Source organism: Kogia breviceps, chromosome 8 (assembly GCF_026419965.1).
Source record: "Kogia breviceps isolate mKogBre1 chromosome 8, mKogBre1 haplotype 1, whole genome shotgun sequence".
In the NCBI taxonomy this organism is placed as follows: Eukaryota; Metazoa; Chordata; class Mammalia; order Artiodactyla; family Physeteridae; genus Kogia; species Kogia breviceps.
This window is the reverse complement of record NC_081317.1, coordinates 47,952,172-47,972,292: the sequence shown is the minus strand read 5'-3', so window position 1 is coordinate 47,972,292 and position 20,121 is coordinate 47,952,172. Positions and strand designations below refer to the sequence as shown.

Genomic DNA, 20,121 nt, shown 5'->3' with positions numbered 1-20,121 from the left:
CCTTCCCTCCCCTTCCCTGACACATGCCCAAGCACTCTATTGGGAGGTCTACCCCATTCACTTACACTAAAGAGTTCTGGTAGAGAGATATAACTAAACATCTATTGAAGAAACCCAAACCAGCTACCAGAAAAACTACAATAAATGAAGGACCAAGATGAACAAAGGAGGACATAAAGAAAATTTAGGGATCAGAAGATATTCTACTGGAGGAGAATGAGGGGTTGGGGTGTCTACTTAGTATACTTATGGAGTTTGAAGTAGACACTGTAGCCATAAAAGAAGTACAGGGTGCAATGAAAAAGGACCAGAGAACAAGAAATATAATTTACAATTACAGTTATCAAGAGCAAACATTCAATGGTTGTTGAAAGACAATGTTTTTTTAAAAAAAACCTTTCAAAATGTAGAAAAGAAACAAAAATATATTTAAAATATGCAATAAAAGTTAAGAGATGAGGATGAATCACTCACAAGTCCAACAACCTAATATAATTAATTCAACAAATATTGTTGAGCACCTACTATGTACAAGACATTGTTTTAAACACTGAGGAAACAGCAGTGAATTTTAAAAAGTCCTTGCCTTACCATTAAGTCATAGGAGAGACACTATAAATAAATCAACATCAGGTGCTATGAAAAAAATAAAGCAGGATAGAAAATAGTAGCAGAATGCTTTCATAGAGAGTGATCACTGTGAATTGATACAGTAACAGTTGAGCAGAGACTTAAAGCAACAGAACAAGTCAGAAAGCAAGAAGAGAGGGAGTAGAGAGGGAAAATACTATGTATAAAATAGATAACTAATGAAAACCTACTGTATAGCACAAGGAACTCTACTCAGTGCTCTGTGGTGACCTAAATGGGAAGGAAAGCCAAAAAAGAAGGGATATATGTATACATATAGCTGATTCACTTCACTGTACAGCAGAAACTAACACAACATTGTAAAGCAACTATACTTCCAAAAAATAAAAAAAATAAAGAAATAAGAGAAGAAAACTGATATGAAACAAAGAAGGCTTTCACACTGAAAGGGTCTGCCAAGAGCATCACACCTAAGACACATCCTGTGAAATATCAGAACTCAATGATAAAAAAAAAAAAAGTTCTTAAAATTTCCGAGGAGGGAAAAAATAGATGTCCAAGAAAAAGATAGCCTCAAGAAATCAAGAGCATTCTTATCAGCCACTGTGGACAATACATTCCAATGGCTATGGACATGCTCACAAAAAAGAGGAGTAATGACATACTCTGTGTCTCCAGGACACAACACTTCTTCTTAATATTCTTGTTAAAATATTGAACATGAATCTGATCAAGACTCTATATCTAATTATCAATTTACAGAAAAATAATGTTAAATAAAACATTGAGATGCAATCAGTAAATTTAAACTGAGAAACTCTGACAACCCAGCTTCTTCAAAAAATAAACTGCAAAGAGAGGAAGAAAGAGAGAGAAAGGGGAGTAGATTAAAAAGAGACTCAGTATCATCCAATTGCAACGTACGGACATTATTTGGATCCCAATTCTTACAAATATTGTTTAAAAAATACTATAAGACAATCAGAGAAGTTTGAACACTGAATATCTCAGGATTAAAATCACATTATCACTGTTCTGTAACCCCTAATGAAATAATGGAACTAGACACTACTAAATAGCTATTAAAACCATTAGGCTGACAACACCTGACCCAATAGATCAATCTTAACATCACAATACCCACCAATGAACAACTAGGTTAAATTTGAACACTTTCTGAATATTATCTGATGATTTAAGAAATGCTACTTTTTAAGGTATTATGATTATGTTTAAAAACCCACATCTTTAAGAGGTATATTGATAGTAAAATATTTACAAATGAACTGAAAAGATGTAGGATTTGCTTTAAAATAACATAACGGGTAGGAAGTAGGTAGGAATATAGATGAAAAAAGATTAGACATAGGTGGATAATTGTTGAAGATGTAGCTGAGTACATGGGAATTAATATTCCTATTTTCTTTCCTATTTTTGCTTGAAAATTTTGAAAATAAAAAGGCTTTTTAAAGTTGATTTTTATTTAGAAACCTGTAACAACAGGTTTTAATACACAAACACACACACACACACACACACACACACACACACACACACACACACACACAATGGAGAAGAAAATGAGAAAATTGAAATCCAATTTTCCTATCAAGCAAACATAGAGTTGGTTATTAGAAGGGTTAAACTATTTTACTTTTTCTATTTTAATTAGTTTTTCTCATCTGATTTTAAGTTATTCACGTTCAGTGGTTATGCCATTTAGAACAACACATTTCACCATCCTTCCCTCTAGAATCTTAACTCTCCAAGGCCTCCGGCATTATCAATCTGCTGGAATCTCATTAGTAACAAAGTGTATGATATATTGGACAGCAATGCTATGCCTCCATGGATTTCTTTTCTTAGACTACAGATAATTTTGGTTTTAAAATTTTTTAAGTTATGAAGAACACACTTTTAATGTTTTCTAACTGTAGAAAGTCAGCTTAATAACTTTTAACCTTTTTAGTGAGTTCCAGCCTTTTCAAGAAGCCAAAACTTTATTTTCTGAAAAAGAAACAGAACTGTTTTTTTAATATATAAGAATAATTTTTTCTGGATAAGCCTTCAATCTTCCTCTCAGCAAAACTAACAGATCTTGGCTATTTTTTTTTCATGCAGTATTTTAAACTATTGATTTAAGTGCATCATGTTAACCATCATATTAAAAACTTAATAATGACATTAACCAACTACTACTCATAAAAAAGAAAATGCAAACAATTTAATACAGAAAAACTGTCTAGTATTCTACCAAACCCCTTGAACTATCCATTAAATTTCTGGATAAGTGATTGTCTGCTAGCCTGTAAATCTAACTTTTAAGAACCACGAATACAGAGGTTAGTCCAAGAATCAACAAATATTCACTCAGTATCTATTTACATATGTGCTGTAAAGGCCACAGAAGTAGGCCTTACAAAATGCCACAGGTAGTGTAGACTAAATATGTGTGGCAGGATTTAAGACACAGGTTTTGCCTTCATGGTGCTTGAGGATGCTTAAAATATGAACATCACACTTTAAAGTGCTAAATTATACAATATAAAGTATAATAGAATATCACAGTATATAAAGCAATAGTGAATAGTCAAGGAGATCTTTACAGACATGTATTATTAAGTAGGTCTTAGAATCTAACAGGTGATATCGACAGGGGAGGAACTCCAAGTGTGAGGGACAGAATGGACAAAGGCAAAGTGTTAGATCTAAACTCAGTACAATATGTGAGCTTAACAGAATAAAACGCAGACGTGAGAATATAGAAAAGGGCAGTACCCAAAATTACTGCCTCTGAAGACATCACCGTTCCTGGACAAAAAAGCACAACAGGAACCTCCTGCCAGCCTTTTACAATGGATCAGGTAAGTAAATATTTTGGGGTCACATTGGGGTACAATAACAGGCTAACACATGAGAGATTCCTGACTACCCTTCCCCTAGTAATCTGAAAGTAAACAAGAAGAACGTATTTTTAAATGTCATTCATCATTTCTCCTACCATTTGATTAAACAGGCTTCTAATATGAAAACATACAAAGGGGTTAAAAATGAAGACAGAGTAGCGTATTTACAAGCACTGCTGTTTAAAATCAGGCAACTGTTCTCCCCAAAGATTTGTTGGAATTTATGAATTTAAAAGGGCATCACACTCAAATATTATCTGCTAGTAACATCTCAATGCTCCACAATCTGCCCATCCAAGGAAGGTGTTCTTAAACTCATCATCTACTTCACAGTATGCCATGATTCCTGCGACACTGCTTTAGTTTGTTTAAATATAAATATAAGCTTACAAAGAGATACTAAAGACTTGATTCTAATTTTAGATAATGTAAAAGTATCTTTTATAGACTCATGCAGAAAGCAGCCAGTCATTATCAGTATGCCAAAAAAGTGGTAGTGCATTTCATAAAACATAGAAATCCTACCCTAAAACTAAAAACACTTTCATTAAAGAAGTAGGAAAAATAATGAAAACTGTCAGTTTCACCCTAATTCTTTCCATAAAAGAAAATATGTGGAAGTGGTGAGAGTCTTTGGAAAAAATAACTATGTCACCTTAGAGTATATGGTACTGAAGGTGGAAAATGCAGTAAAAAGTGTCCTGTATGTTTTCAAAATGGTTGGAAAGAAGATAATCTCATGGTGAAAGGATAGTTCAAGAGTGTAGAAAGATGCTCAAAAATAAAACTCTATCCAAACATTAATTATCCAAATGAGGAAATATCCAAAGAAATATAAGCTACAGAAGAATCTCTATGATGACCACATATTTTATAAAGAGCACATGATCAATGCTTAATATAAAAGACTGGTATGAATCTATGCAAGCAATATAAACAAAGCTAAAGGCCAAGGGAAACAAACCAAAACATGGCTCAGTTTTGTTAAGACCAGAAAGAAAAACAAGCTTATAAGCAACTCACTCTTTGGGGTAGGTGGTAGAATATTAATAGGTAAATATAACTAATATTCTATTTCACTTCTATCTTCTTTTTAAGAACCTTGTACATACTGGACAGGACAGAAGAGAAAAAGGAATTCTTTTAGTCATCTATCCATCCACTTACTCATTCAAAAGAATATGAGTACCCACTATAGACAAGCAGTGAAGACTTAAAGAATTGTAAGACACAATCCTTTACCTTAAGTACCTAAATTTAGGTACTCATAAATTCTTCTTAAATTGAAAACAATTATTAATTATTGGGCAGTGTTATAACAGAAGTAAATAAACAGGCAACTATGGACTTTAGTTAGTAATAGTGTATTAATAGTGCCTCATCAATTTTAACAAATTTACCACACTAACACAAGATGATAATATGGGAAACTGGGAGAAGTGGTGGTAAGTGGGTATACAGGAGCTCTGTACTTTCCACTCAATTTTTTGTAAACCTAATTTAAAGCTGTTCAAAAAAATTTTAAGGGGTTCTGCTGGTGGCGCAGTGGTTGAGAGTCCGCCTGCTGATGTAGGGGACACGGGTTCGTGCCCCGGTCCGGGAAGATACATGCCACAGAGCAGCTAGGCCTGTGAGCCATGGCCGCTGAGCCTGCGTGTCCGGAGCCTGTGCTCCGCGACGGGAGGGGCCACAACAGTGAGAGGCCAGCGTACCGCAAAATAATTAATTAATTAATTAAGTATTAGTTTTTAAAAATAAAAATAAAGCTTGTTAACTACAAGCTCAATATGTATCAACTATATGATGTGGCAACCAAAACGGCTGATTAAATCATAGGTTAGGTGTGAGGTGTATAAAAAGTTCAGGAACTGTTAACAAAATTGATTTCAAGCCTAGTATTTACTATCTTTCTTTTGGTAGCAGCACTTCTATATAAGGAGGTACTTTTCCCAATGAACTGGACGAGAACATAGTAGCTGAAAAACGCAGAGGATCCAAACATCTGAGGAAGGGTTGGAGTATGCAACCTCCAAAGTAGCTCCCCTAAGAGTGTGTCTAGGATCTTATGAAATGCATCACAAGATGTTTAAAATGAGTACAATTTAAAGAAACATGGAAATAAACATTTCTCTCAGAATACTGAAGCAAATCCATTCTTGATAAAAAAACACAGCATTATGCACCCAAAAACCTTGTCAGTTTACTTTTTTTTTTTAATCCAGAAAAGTCTCACATTCAAATGTAACAGAGGGGCCTTCAAAAGGTACAGGAAACAGTATAGGCTAATTTGCCATATAAAATGTAATTTTCACCCTTTCATTCAACTACTACTCATAGAAAGAGACAAATTAAAAAGCAGGGAGGATCATGTTTGTGTCATTGCTGGTAATAACTTGTGAAAAAGCTCAAAGGAATGAGAAAAGAAATGTAAATTCTTATGCCACATTGATGGTTACACCACAATCTCTTTTTACTTCACCAATTGCTGAATTGGATAACATTTCCCCAGAAGAAGTTTTTAAAAATCTTTTAAAGACATTAACTCATGTTGAAAAGCTGAATTCTGTGAATACTTATTTGTTAGAGCCAGTCAAGGAGATAATCAAGGGCAAGGAGGAAAGGAATTAGACTCTAACTTTGAAAACAAATCAGTAGTACACATGCTTCTCTGCTTCCAACTCCAGAACAGCCTTCTAACACTTTCTTTTCAGTTTCCCGTCAGCTCTCTAACACTCCTACCTGCAATTTTGGTTTTCAAAGGAAGAGGCAGCACAGAGCTCATCTGCCAATCCAGAGACTTCTTCACATAAAACTTTTGACCTACAAATGCTACTTAATTAACTGATGATCTTCATTCTCTCTTCTTTTACAGTGCAATAAAAGTCTCTGATGACATTTTTCTCATTATCTTTTCAATTTTTTATAACTTGTGCTTATTCCTTCATGGTTGTAAAGTTCTTTTCAACAAAACTCAACCCCTTTGTAACTGCAAGCTGATTTCTTCATTCTTTTTTATTCTAGTCCCACTCTGTACCTACCTTCCCTTCTCCTAGAGCAGTACAACCTCAGAACAACAACAGAAGCAATAAGAACAAAAATTGAGCTTTTCCATTTCTCTCACCTAAAGGACTCAAATAGTCTCACACAATTTTATGTTTAATCTTTGCTAACTGATGGAAAATATCCCATATAAAATTTAATTTTTCTGAAATAATAAATGAATACATTATGGCCACCATCAATCCTTTATAATAGTCTAAAAGAGTGGTCTCTCCACTTCATTATTTATTTACATAAACCTATCAGTGAAAACATTTTTAAGTACCTGTCCAACTACATATTTTTATTTACTTATAAATTAATACATAATTAATATGAACCATTACATACACGTAGCTGAAAATTTTTTAAAGGGAGAGGTTTAAATATATAAGTTTATATGTATTTATTTACTTTAAAAGCTCTAGTATTTTCATCTTGCATTCCCAGGGAGTGTATATAATTACACTGTGGTGACCAGTGGTCTGAAAGGCTGAAAGAAGCCCGAAGAAAATACCTATCTAAACTTTCATCACATGGTTTAACCACTGAAAACAATTTTCCCCTATTAAAGACTACTTTTCAAATTCTTGAAGCTCTCAACAAGGTAATTCTTAAAGCTGTCTATCATTCATTAACTGTTTTTTAAATTAATTTATTTATTTATTTTTGGCTGCATTGGGTCTTCATTGCGGTGTGCAGGCTTTCTCTAGTTGCTGTGAGCAGAGGCTACTCTTGTTGCAGCGTGCAGGCTTCTCACTGCAGTGGCTTCTCTTGTTGCAAAGCACGGGCTCTAGGCACGTGGGCTTCAGTAGTTGTGGCACACAGGCTCCAGTAGTTGTGGCTCGCGGGCTCTAGAACACAGGCTCCGTAGTTGTGGCACATGGGCTTAGCTGCTCTGCGGCATGCGGGATCTTCCTGGACCAGGGATCAAACCCGTGTGCTCTGCACTCTATCCCAGGATTCTTAACCACTGCGCCATCAGGGAAGTCCTATCATTCATTAACTCTTGAATTAGAAGGTCAAAATATAATTGCATGAGGCAACTACATTACTTAAAAAAAGTGACAAGATTTGAGTCTAACCACAGCAAAAGTCTGTACATTTTGTGTGTGTGTTTGCACATCTTTCTTTAATAGAAAAGAGGAATAATTTTCACATGAGAAAGTTAATGTAAAAGATACAGAGTAGGGCTTCCCTGGTGGCACAGTGGTTGAGAGTCTGCCTGCAGATGCAGGGGACACGGATTCGTGCCCTGGTCCAGGAACATCCCACATGCCGCGGAGCGGCTAGGCCCATGAGCCATGGCCACTGAGCCTGCGCGTCCAGAGCCTGTGCTCCGCAACGGGAGAGGCCACAACAGTGAGAGGCCCGCGTACCGCAAAAAAAAAAAAAAAAAAAGATTCATAGTAAAATGTAGTTAATGTCTTATTAATTTTAATCATTTTCCCGTGTATCGCAAAAAAAAAGATTCATAGTAAAATGTAGTTAATGTCTTATTAATTTTAATCATTTTATACACCATGTGGTTACATTACTTATTTTTATAACTATATTCAAATGAATGCATCTTAAGGAACCACCATACAGCTTAAAGACTAAAAATCAAGCATCTTTTTCTCTAATAGAAAAATGTAGATAGAAAAAATTGTATATGTCATTCTTCTTCCATTAAACAGTTTAATAAAACAGTTACTAAGAAGCACTCTTCACAAGTGCAGACACTGCTCTAGGCCCTGTTCTTTAGAAAATCTGATAGAAAGGAACTTCAAGATGAAGGCCAAACATCCAAATAGTTAAACAATGCGAGAATCTGCTCTACAACAGCACCACCAAGTGGCCATTTGTGTAACCTGTGTTCAAACACCTACAGCAATAGGGCTGTATCTCAGAAGGCAGCCCAATGCATTTCCTGATACATCTGATTATTTGAAGTAACTAAATCGATCCAAACATGTTTAATGATAACCTTATCTATTGGCCCTGCTTTTATTCTCAAATTCTCAATACAGAACAAGCCTAATCAGTCTTCTACTTAACAGCCCTTCAAATATTTTAAAGGGACTACTATACACCTCATCTCTTCTCGTCAACCTAAATACACAATTTTAACTTAGCTATTTAATCATGTATAGTAAAAAAAAAAATTTATCATAACAATGTCCAAGAAGTAATGCAAACATAAGAGTTTAATTCTTGAAGTTACAAAGGAGAATAATTTACAAAATTACACATACCCCAGTTGTAAACTTTAAAGCAAAAATTTAAATTGTTTTAATATTACTAAATGTCTTAAATTTATTTATTTATAGATAAATATATAGAAGAGAATTCAGTAAGATTAGCAAAGATGTGTTTGATATTTTAAAAGTATTTTCTATGCATTAAATACCTTTGACAAACAGCAGTTTCATTTTTTCTTAATTGTAGCACAAATGACTAATTTAGAAAATTTATATAAACCATTCTTATACAACTACCCTCCTGCTAAAAATGAATGACTTAGGACACTAATCCTAATCCTATTTTACTACAGGACCAATCAATCAACTAGTAGATTATATTTACATTTAAATAATGTTTGCACAGTGAAGGTGAAAGTTAGTGTACAATGTGATACTCACCTTCAGCACAGCCAGTTTCATAAATAAATTTCCTATCGATAAGATAAATAATACCAGTACTAGACAAAGAAATGCCAATTTCAATTTACCTAATTCATAGTCACTGTTTCTCAATATCGAGTATTTTAGAAGCTGAAAAAACTGAAAATATAATTTAAATAACTTGTCAATATCATATACCATTAATAGGACATATAAGATTTATTTTACCCTGAAAGAACAAAGAGAAAATTCAATGCTGCTTTATATTTTGGTCTACTGAGCAAAGGGTTACTTTAGTACTAAGTAAGCTTCAATGAATTTTCTTAAGTGGTCAAGCCATTAAATAAAATGACAACGCATTCACAAGGAGAATTATGCTCTGTTTTTATTGAGCTAATAACTGTGAGCAAAAATAGAAAATTACAGATAATATTAAATCAATTTTGAAAGTTCTGCATATAAAAATGGACAATATTAGTTCATTTAAAATAAAGGCAATAATCTTTACTGAGCCTGTCAGGATTTGTTTCCTGGGGTACCTCACCTTCTTGATTAACTCCAAGCAAGTTAGTTACTATCTGGTTCAGATTTCAGCTATACTAATATTTGTCTGTAAAAAGTTCCATATAATTGAATCTTCTAAATAACTTACATTTATCCCATTATGCAACAAAATTTAAAGTTTTAACCATTTCATAGGCATTTTTCTTTTTTTTTTTTTTGTGGTATGCGGGCCTCTCACTGTTGTGGCCTCTCCCGTTGCGGGGCACAGGCTCCGGATGCGCAGGCTCAGCGGCCATGGCTCACGGGCCCAGCCGCTCCGCGGCATGTGGGATCTTCCCGGACCGGGGCACGAACCCGTATCCCCTGCATCGGCAGGCAGACTCCCAACCACTGCGCCACCAGGGAAGCCCCTCATAGGCATTTTTCTAAAAGACTTCACTTATTTCCCTGCTTTCTAAAAAGAGCTGAAATTTAACCATTTTCTACAAATTTAGTTACAGTATGAACATGAACTGTACTGCACTATGGTAACTGCTGTGCTTGGATCTCCTGTTTCCTCTCCTCTGCTTGCTGTCACTTACTGATGACAGTGTGTTCTTGATGTTTCTGATGCTGAGGTGAGAACCCAAGAGTGTCTATAAAGGCTCCTGAGCATAAAAAAATAGGCTTTATGATATCTGGCTACTGAGTTATTTTTCTCTCCTTCTTCACCTCCATTGCTAATTTTCCAATGACTGAAGTTACCATAAAAAAAAAATCACAGCAAAATAGGCTGTTAGCACCAGGAAGGGAATTCTGAAGAGAGCTCCAGGTGCCTGAACCCAGGAGCAGAAAAACCCCTTCCCTTAGAGGGCAGCACTGGCTAATTTGCACAATGAGGCCTCCATTCCTTTTTCCCTCGGAACTGGAATCAACCTGCCCATTCTAGACTTTTCTATCCTTTATATGGCATTCTTTTTTTAAATTTATTTTTCAGGATTTTTTTAACATCTTTATTGGAGTATAATTGCTTTACAATGTTGTGTTAGTTTCTGCTGCAAAACAAAATGAATCAGCTGTACGTATACATATACAGCATTCTTCTTTCCACAGATAATTTAATAGCACAGTCTCCACACCTCCTGCTCATTAAATGCAAAGAACAGAACAAAGGCAGAAACAATAGCAGTGCTGTCAAATTACACATGGGGCATAAGAGTTAAATGACCATGACTACATTATATGGAAACGATGTATGCTTGGCATGTATTGATACACGACAAACAAATGTAAATAAAACTATGAATCTGAGTTTCTGTCTGTAGGGGTGCTGAGAAGGAGTAAGGGCACAAAGATGTAATTTTGTCTGGCGCTGGAATTCTCAAAATCATCAGAAATATTTATAAACACCAGAGTACGTAAGTTAGAATTACAGAAAATCTAGATTTTGTTCTCACTACATATGAACTAAAGGAATCACAAAATTAATTAATCAACCTTTTCCCTTTTTCTTTTTTAAAAAATATACATGTTTTGGTTTTTTGTTTATTTATTTTATTTATTTATTTTTGGATGCATTGGGTCTTCATTGCTGCATGTGGGCTTTCTCTTGTTGCAGCGAGCGGGGGCTACTCTTCGTTGTGGTGTGCAGGCTTCTCATTATGGTGACTTCTCTTGCTGCAAAGCACGGGCTCTAGGCACACAGGCTTCAGTAGTTGTGGCACAAGGGCTCAGTAGTTGTGGCCTGCAGGCTCTAGAGAGCAGGCTCAGTAGTTGCGGTGCATGGGCTTATTTGCTCGGCAGCATGTGGGATCTTCCGGGACCAGGGATCAAACCCATGTCCCCTGCACTGGCAGGTGGATTCTTAACTACTGTACCACCAGGGAAGTCCCTCCATTTCTTAATTAAGCATTAGTAGTACAGGCTATGGCTTAAAAAAAGAAATTCTGCCTAAGTAAACTGATGACCTGTTTCTCTCTACCAAATAAGTTCTTACGATTCAAGTTTTAGAGAAACTAAGCCCATCAAAGACTAGTTGCCTACAAAATAAACAACATAACCCTCTTGGCTGCAACAAATTCTCACTGCTCTGAAGTAATTTTTATCAGGAAAATGGAAAAATGTAAGGTAATCTTTGACTACATAACAAAAATTTATTTTTACATTCAGTTTTCCCTGCTAGGCATGAGAAAAAAAAAACAACAAAAAAAGACATCTAAAAGATTAGCCCTATTCATCTACCTGGCTTGAATAAATAACAACTACCATTTTACTTCTGTTAGCTGGTAATGTCCAAAATTACTGATTTATAGAAAATAATATATGAGGAAGAAAGTAAACAAGGATAAAATATCTAGCAAAAAAAAAAAGACAGAAAAAAGTTATTCTATAAAACTTTTTTCCCCCATATACAACCCAAAGCTATCCAGTTAACATAGCTACAGTACCTCGGAGATGAGAATATATAATAGATTACTGAATTAAAACTATTCAAAAATGACACCTTTCTGTTGGCATCTGTAATCATACAGCACTAAGACAGAACCACTCCAATGGCTAAAGGAGTCATGAAATAAAGGATGTATATCTTACTCTTGATCTTAGACTAAATAAACTATTTTGTTTCCCTATCTATAAAGTGGGGGCAAACTGGAAGACTGTGAAAATTTATTATTGGTAAAATGCTTATAATTTTCAGGTAAAATGTTACAGAAAAAGTTAAGTACATGATCCATACCTTGTTTTAATTCCAAACCTTCAGGTTGCTTGTTCTCTCTCAGGGATGAAGTAGAATCTATACAGATGTCTTGTCTGAGGAATGAAAATAAATAAAAACAATTTTTTAAACATTATTCAATGAAATAATATTTACTGCTGAGGTTTCTAGAATTAAGTTATACACTTGAGAAGACACACTGAATTCTTCTCAGCCCCCAGGGTACCATTCAGTACATTCTGGGAACTCAGAAACATGTATACAAGTGTCAGAAGCAGCGGCTATAAACTACTACCAATTTAAGTAGTATACTTTGTAAAATCAAGGGACAAACCTGAAATGAATACCGAGGTTAACTTCCTCTCCCTTCCAATACTCTGCAGGGTAGCTGATGGGAGAAATCATAACTCACAGAAGAATCTAGTATTTTTTCAAGTTCAACTGTTAAATTTAATGGGTACTCTGGCATTCAAATTATTTTATATTCATCTAATTTCATATCTCAAATGCTTTGGTGTCTACAGGATGTGGAAAATACATATCTTATTTGTAATAAACATACGTAATCAAAGTAAATGGATTATGTATAAGATCATGCCATAAAAAAAGTTCTTGATTCACTATTTCTGCAAAAGAGCTGTAAACTAAACTAATACTCTTTCTTAGAGAGCATTATACCATCATAATATTGATGTTACAAATACTTTACAGCAAAAGTCAAGACATTAATTATTATAAATATTCAAAATAACTATTTTCTTTAAAATACATATCTATTACCTTCTGAGAATTTTTATACACACCCTAAGACTAACATACTAGAAATATCTAGGAAATTTTCGTATTCACAAAACTTTTTATAACTACTTAATAACAAATCCCTCAAATAACTAAAGGATAAAGACTTGTGATCATTTCTTTGAGAAATTTACAATTTTCTTTCCAGTCAACACATTTGGCACTTATAAGTTCTGTATTAAAACTTTACTAATACAAGTATAAACTCAAATAGAAACTGAAAATATTTAACTTGGTATTAAGATATCTTGGAGATTTATAATTGAGATAGCTCCATTTTTTATCCTTCTTTCTGTCTAATGTCACCTACTCAGATTTTATTCTTTCACCAGAATGACTAGCAGATCCCAAGGAGGATATCAACAACACACCCTGGCAATCTAGGGGCAGATTAAATGCCAATATACCACATTAAAAGCTTTGTAAAGGGGACCTCCCTGGTGGCACAGTGGTTAAGAATCTGCCTACCAATGCAGGGGACAAGGGTTCGACCCCTGGTCCAGGAAGATCCCACATGCCACAGAGCAACTAAGCCAATGTGCCACAACTACTCAGGCTGCGCTCTAGAGTCCACGAGCCACAACTACTGAAGCCTGCGTGCCTAGAGCCCGTGGCAAGAGAAGCCACTGAGACGAAGAGTAGCCCCCACTCGCCACCACCAAAGAAAGCCCGCGCACAGCAACAAAGACCCAACGCAGCCAAAAAGAAAAAGAAAAAAGAAAGCCTTGCAAAGAATAAAGTTAAAATATGCCACCTCAAGCCCTACGTCAAATTAGATTTTACCTACTCGGAACATTAATCTATTTCTAAGTATATTCCTTTAGAGAAAATGTTTGTTTGCTCTTATACCTGAATGACACTTATTTCTCTTCTAAACACATACACCTAACTTATAATGTAACATCACCATTAAAAGGACCATGGGCATATGCAATACCTGATAAAGACACAACATCACTCATGCAATATTATAACTGAGAATGTATAACCTATATCACGAGGAATCATCAGACAAACCGCAAGTGGAAATGAGTAATGTTCTATTAAAAAGAGGGAGGGGAGGGCTTCCCTGGTGGCGCAGTGGTTGAGAGTCCGCCTGCCGATGCAGAGGACACGGGTTCGTGCCCCGGTCTGGGAGGATCCCACGTGCCGCGGAGCGACTGGGCCCGTGAGCCATCGCCGCTGAGCCTGCGCGTCCGGAGCCTGTGCTCCGCAACGGGAGAGGCCACAACAGTGAGAAGCCCGCGTACCGCAAAAAAAAAAAAAAAAAAAAAAAAGAGGGAGGGGAGTTAAAGGCAATGTTATCAAAGACAAAGAAAGGCTGTGGAAATATTCCAGGTTAAAGGAGGCTAAAGAGTCATGACAATTAAATGTTATAACTGACTTGAGACTGCTCAACTGGAGGGGGAAAACATTATAAAGGATATTACTGAATCAAGTGACAAACTAAAATACTGATGGCAGATTGGATAAAAGTATCAATGTTGGGGCTTCCCTGGTGGCGCAGTGGTTGGGAGTCCGCCTGCCGATGCAGGGGACACGGGTTCGTGCCCTGGTCCGGGAAGATCCCACATGCCGCGGAGCAACTAAGCCCGTGAGCCATGGCTGCTAGGCCTGCGCGTCCAGAGCCTGTGCTCCGCAACGGGAGAGGCCACAGCAGTGAGAGGCCCGCATACCCCCCCCCAAAAAAAAAGTATCAATGTTAAATTTACTAAAGCTGAATTTACTGAAGTTAACAATGTATTGTGGTTATATGAAAAAGAATATCACTATTTTAGGAAAAGTACAATGTAGTATTTAGAGGTAAAGTGTCATGATGTATATAACTTAGCCTCAAATGTTTCAGAAGAAAATATACAAGTATATAAAGAGAAGGTGTGCAAATGGGACTAAATGTTAATAATAAAAGGATATATGTATGTTTTTTGTACTATTCTTATTCCTGCAACATTTTAATAATTCTGAAATTATTTCCAAATAAAATTTTAAAATAATAATGTAGTGAAATGCATTATTTTATGCATTATTTGATTTTCTTTGTGAAAGCTCCTTGAATCCCCTTCAAATAAAATTGGACCCCTCTATAAAGACCATCTGCCGGCATAAACAAATTTTTTACTGCCCAAAGTGAATGCTTATAATGTTCTGTTTTCTCTTAAGTTGGATTTGATCAGGCTGTTGAAGAAAGTCACCAAAAAAAACTTCAGACAGTAGAGGTAGTACACCACCTTGTGGCTGAAAAGTGAAAAGCTAGATGCTTTTATATCAGTATCATCAGAAGCTGAAAAAATGTTCCAGAAAATAGTTTGGAATTTTAATTTTTCCAAGACATAGATTTGCAACTAAAATTATCATACACATTCAGAGTTCTGTAATGCAATTTAAAGATTTTCACTAAAGAGCATTAAAGGTAAGATGGAAACAAAAAAGGAAATGTCTTAAAGTGTAAGAAAATTATGTCTCCCCTAACATAATAAAACATACTAAGTGTCAGAGTTAGGAAAACTAAAGGAATTCCAATTTATATTTAAATGACATTTAAATATTTCTATCAAACACTTTAAAACCATATAAGAATTTTATAACAACTGGAGAGAGAAGAGGTGAAGAGAAAAAAGGGGGGAGGGAAGGAACACACTAAAAATCTGGCTTAGGTTAAGAATCTTACAATGCTTTTTGTAGTCTTTTCCATTAAGAAAAAAAAAGCCAGTTTTTATTTCCCCAATTCTCTTCTCCCATCTGCAATGCTCCTTAAAGCACCTTAATTTACAATCTTGGCCTTGAATTATAAAAGAGCCCTATTATCTATCCTTGGGATTTAAGTTCTCAAACCAACATCAGTCTAACTTTCTTTTACTCCAAATATGGTTCTATGCTTGATGCTTTCTTATAACTCCAATGAATTTGGTTTTTAAAATCAGAGTAATACACTGGGGAGATCTGTAGGACTTAATCAAGAACAACCACACATGTGAATTACTAAGGTTTAAAATATATTGCTAAACAGAAAAAAAAAAATCAATTTCTTGTAAGAGACCTCAACAGAAGGATAAAGAGAGAACCAAACCAGAAGGATCCCTCCCATTTTGGAAAAAGTCAGCTAACAAAGAATCAGGCAAACTGTCCTAACGATAGATATAACCCTTGGTTCTCTCCACTATCCTGGGAGTAAATCTAGAGGCTGAATGATGCCAGCTTATCATGTTATGAGCTTTCTACTATTAAAAATAAGAGACAGGCAAAGAAACTAGAGTAGCCAAAACAATTTTGAAAAAGAATAACCAAGTTTAAGGATGCACACTATCACATTTCAAGAGTAAAAAGCTACAGTAACCAAGATAGTAGTGGTATTAGAGAAAGGATAAACATCTGGATTAATAAAACAGAATAGAGTACAGAAACAGATCTAACACATATATGATCAATAGTTTAAAACAACAACATAAATGTGTATCACAGTTCTGTAGGTCAGAAGTCTGGGAGGGGTCTCACTGGACTAAAATCAAAGTGTCCACAGGCTGCACTCTTTTCTGGAGACTCTAGGGGAGAATTCATTTCCTGCTCATTTGGATTGCTGGCATAAATTTGTTCCCTGAGATGGTAGGGCCAAAATCCCTGTTGTCTTGCTGCTTACCCAGCTTCCAGTCAAGGTCTTCTCATGTCACATCTCTCTGACCTACTCTTCTTCTGTCTTCCTCTTCCACTTTTAATAACTCAGTGTGATGAGACTGGGATAACCTGGATAATCTAGGATAATCTCCCCATCTCAAAGTCCTTAACCTTAACCAAATCTGCAAAGTCCCTTTTCTCAATACATAAAGTAATACACTCTTAATTTCTGGAGATTAGAGAGTCATTTTTCTACCTACTATATTACCTGAACTGGAGAATGGATAAACAAACTGTGGTTCACCCACACAATGGAATACCAACTACTCAGCAAGGAAAAGGAAGGAACTACTTATATACACAGCAACATACGTGAATCTCAAATGCATTATGCTAAGTGAAAGAAGCCTCTATACTGTATTTCTCTATATGACATTCTGGAAAAAGAAAACGTGTGAGTACATTAATCAGGTTGTCAACGGTTGGGCATAGGAGAAGGAGTGGACTACAAAGAGCCATGGGGGAAATTCTGGGTATGATGTAACGGGTCTATATTGTGGCTGTGATGGTAGATAAATTTGTCCAAACCCACATAAGTATATAGTAAAAAGAAAAAACCAAAACGTGAATTTTGTTGTATCTAAATTGCACTTTTAATATTTTTTAAGTTGGGGAGCCACAAAGTCTTAGAACAAGTTCAGAAAAATGAAATCACCTATTGCTCCAATGTAACCCTCAAACACTATGGAATGGAGCAAAACAATCTTTCTCAAAGGGCTTTTCCAAACAACAAATAATTTCACATCTCTAGTGTTTCCCTCAGCAAGCTCATTCCTCAAGATAGCAAAATTTAACCCTTGTTTCCATTTCCTTTCCCCAAATAACATAATTCCAAAAATCAGTTACCATACTCCCGTTTCTCTGATCCATGATTCTCTAAGAATTCATTCTATAAATTGCCCCCCACAACTCCCAAGTTTTTGTAAATAAGTCAATTCTCTAAATGGGGGCTCTAATCTATATAAAAGTGACTAAAGGGAATCACAGAGGATCTCCTCTTTGTTCTATCCCTATATTCCTGCTTTCAAGCCTTTTCCAGTTTTAAAAACTGTATGAGATCACTTTATAAGTGCTTTATTTAAAGGTGCACAATTAGGATGTGCAAATACTGTACTACTTTGAATGTGGAGTCCTATCTAAGCATTAAGTCTCAATACTGTCAATGATTAGTAGTACTTTCTGAGAAGGTTTTCTGAAAAATGTATTCCATTATTTCTGATAAACTTATTATACAGAATAGTCTGCCTAAGTATTACAGCTGATTTAGGACACAAGAACATAAGTGGGGTACAGATAACCAATTTATTACCCTTTACCAGCCAAAAAGCACACAGTCAAGCCCTTTATAATACATATACTATGTCTAAAAGAATTTAGCATACAGAGTAATGGCAATTTAACAAATTGATCTCATTTGTGAAAAAAATCCTTTTATGCTTTAAAATATGTATACAATAGTTTTCTCTTAACTTAAACTATGTTTGTAATAAATGAAAAAGTTAGACACTTGTAAGCAATAAATTGTTTTTAAAAAGCAATAACAGTAAAGAATAATAACTTAAAAATCACAATGAATTCTTTTGCTTTCTTTAGGCTTTCATAAAAGGAATTTGGGGAAGGGAATCCCCAATACTCATCAATGTAAAGTGGAATTTTAAGAACAGTGATTGTGTGATTCAAAGTAAAAATTCAGTGATTCAAAGTAAAAATTCTAGAGCAAATACAGCAATATTTTTGTCAATGCATTTCAACAAGTACTATTCTAAGCACTTTACAATCTTTCCCCATTTAATCATCATCACAATCCTATGAGTAGGTACTGATATTACCCCTATTCTCCAAACAAGGAAGTTGAGGCCCAGAGAGGTTAACTAACTTGCCAAAGGTCAGAGAAATAGTAAGCTGTGGAGTTCTGCTGCTAAAAATGCAGGCAGTTTAACTCTAGAACCTTCATTCTTTACATTTATGCAGACTTTCTCCTACTTAAAGAAACAGTTCTCCAAGTGGTAATATTAAAAATTATATGTAAAAAAAAAAAATTATATGTAGCCATCATCTATATCTCAAAGTATCAGTTTTCATTCAAAATTTGACCCCAAGACCTCACAGGAAAATACTTCTTTCTATTGGAAAAAACTAAGATATGCTATTAAATCATCAAGACAGAATTATTATTTTACTGTGGAAAATTTCAGTAAAAAGACAGACATGAGCAAATACAACTGGTAACCAAAATAAATTCCAAATGAATCAAAGATTTAAACATTTTTAAAAACCATACAGTACTAAGAGAAAGAATGAAAAATACTTTTTAAAATTTCAGAATGGAGAAGGACTTTTGTAAATATAAAATCCAGAAACCATAAAAGATTGATAAAATCAGACTACATTAAGCATGAAATATTTATGCATGTGCAAAAAAACAACAAAAGCCATAAACAAAGTAAAAAAAAAAAAAAGCAACAAGCAAAAAGAAAAAAAATTGCAACCCACATCACAAACAACGAATTAAAAGACCAGAGGGGACTTCCCTGGTGGTGCAGTGGTTAAGAATCCGCCTGCCAATGCAGGGGATATGGGTTCAATCCCTGGTCCAGGAAGATCCCACATGCGGTGGAGCAACTAAGCCCATGTGCCACAACTACTGAGCCTGTGCTCTAGAGCCCGTGAGCCACAACTACTAAGCCTGCACTCTAGAGCCCGCAAGCCACAACTACTGAGCCCACATGCCGCAACTACTGAGCCTGCATGCTGCAACTACTGAAGCCTGTGCGCCTAAAGCCCATGCTCTGCAACAAGAGAAGCCACAACAAAGAGAAGCCTGTGCACTGCAATGAAGAGTAGCCCCTGCTCGCCACAACTAGAGAAAGCCCATGCACCCCAACAAAGACCCAGTGCACCCAAAACAAATAATAATAAATTAATTTTTTAAAAAAGACCAATGCCCTCTACCTACATACACACACAAGGTAAACAAAAATGACAAAGCTCACAGAAAAAGGAAATTCAAATAGTTTTGTAATATATGGAAAGACAGTCAATTTCACTCAGAGAATATAAATTAAAATTCCAATGAGATATTCTTTTTTACCTATCAGATGAACAAAGATCAAAATGCTAGACAACATTATATTAGCTAAAGTATATGAAAACATGTATTCCACATTTTGGGGGAAGGGTATAAATTGGTTTAAACTCTGAAAGTCAATTAGGCAGTATCTATTAAAATTTCAAATGCCCAAACATCTGATCCAACAATTAGCTTACAGGACTTTAATACAATCAAAGAAGAACAAGACTACTTACATACAGA

General features: G+C 35.4%; 1 protein-coding gene across 2 annotated transcripts in view; it reads right to left on the bottom strand.

Moving 5' to 3' along the window:
* Window positions 1-20,121, bottom strand: part of CAAP1 (caspase activity and apoptosis inhibitor 1) — a 55,419-nt gene that overhangs the window by 8,103 nt on the left and 27,195 nt on the right. For both annotated transcript variants that reach the window (XM_059072973.2, XM_059072974.2), the window contains exon 5: window positions 12,363-12,436. In XM_059072973.2, the coding sequence (XP_058928956.1) occupies window positions 12,363-12,436 (74 nt within the window). The remainder of the gene's footprint in view (window positions 1-12,362; window positions 12,437-20,121) is intronic.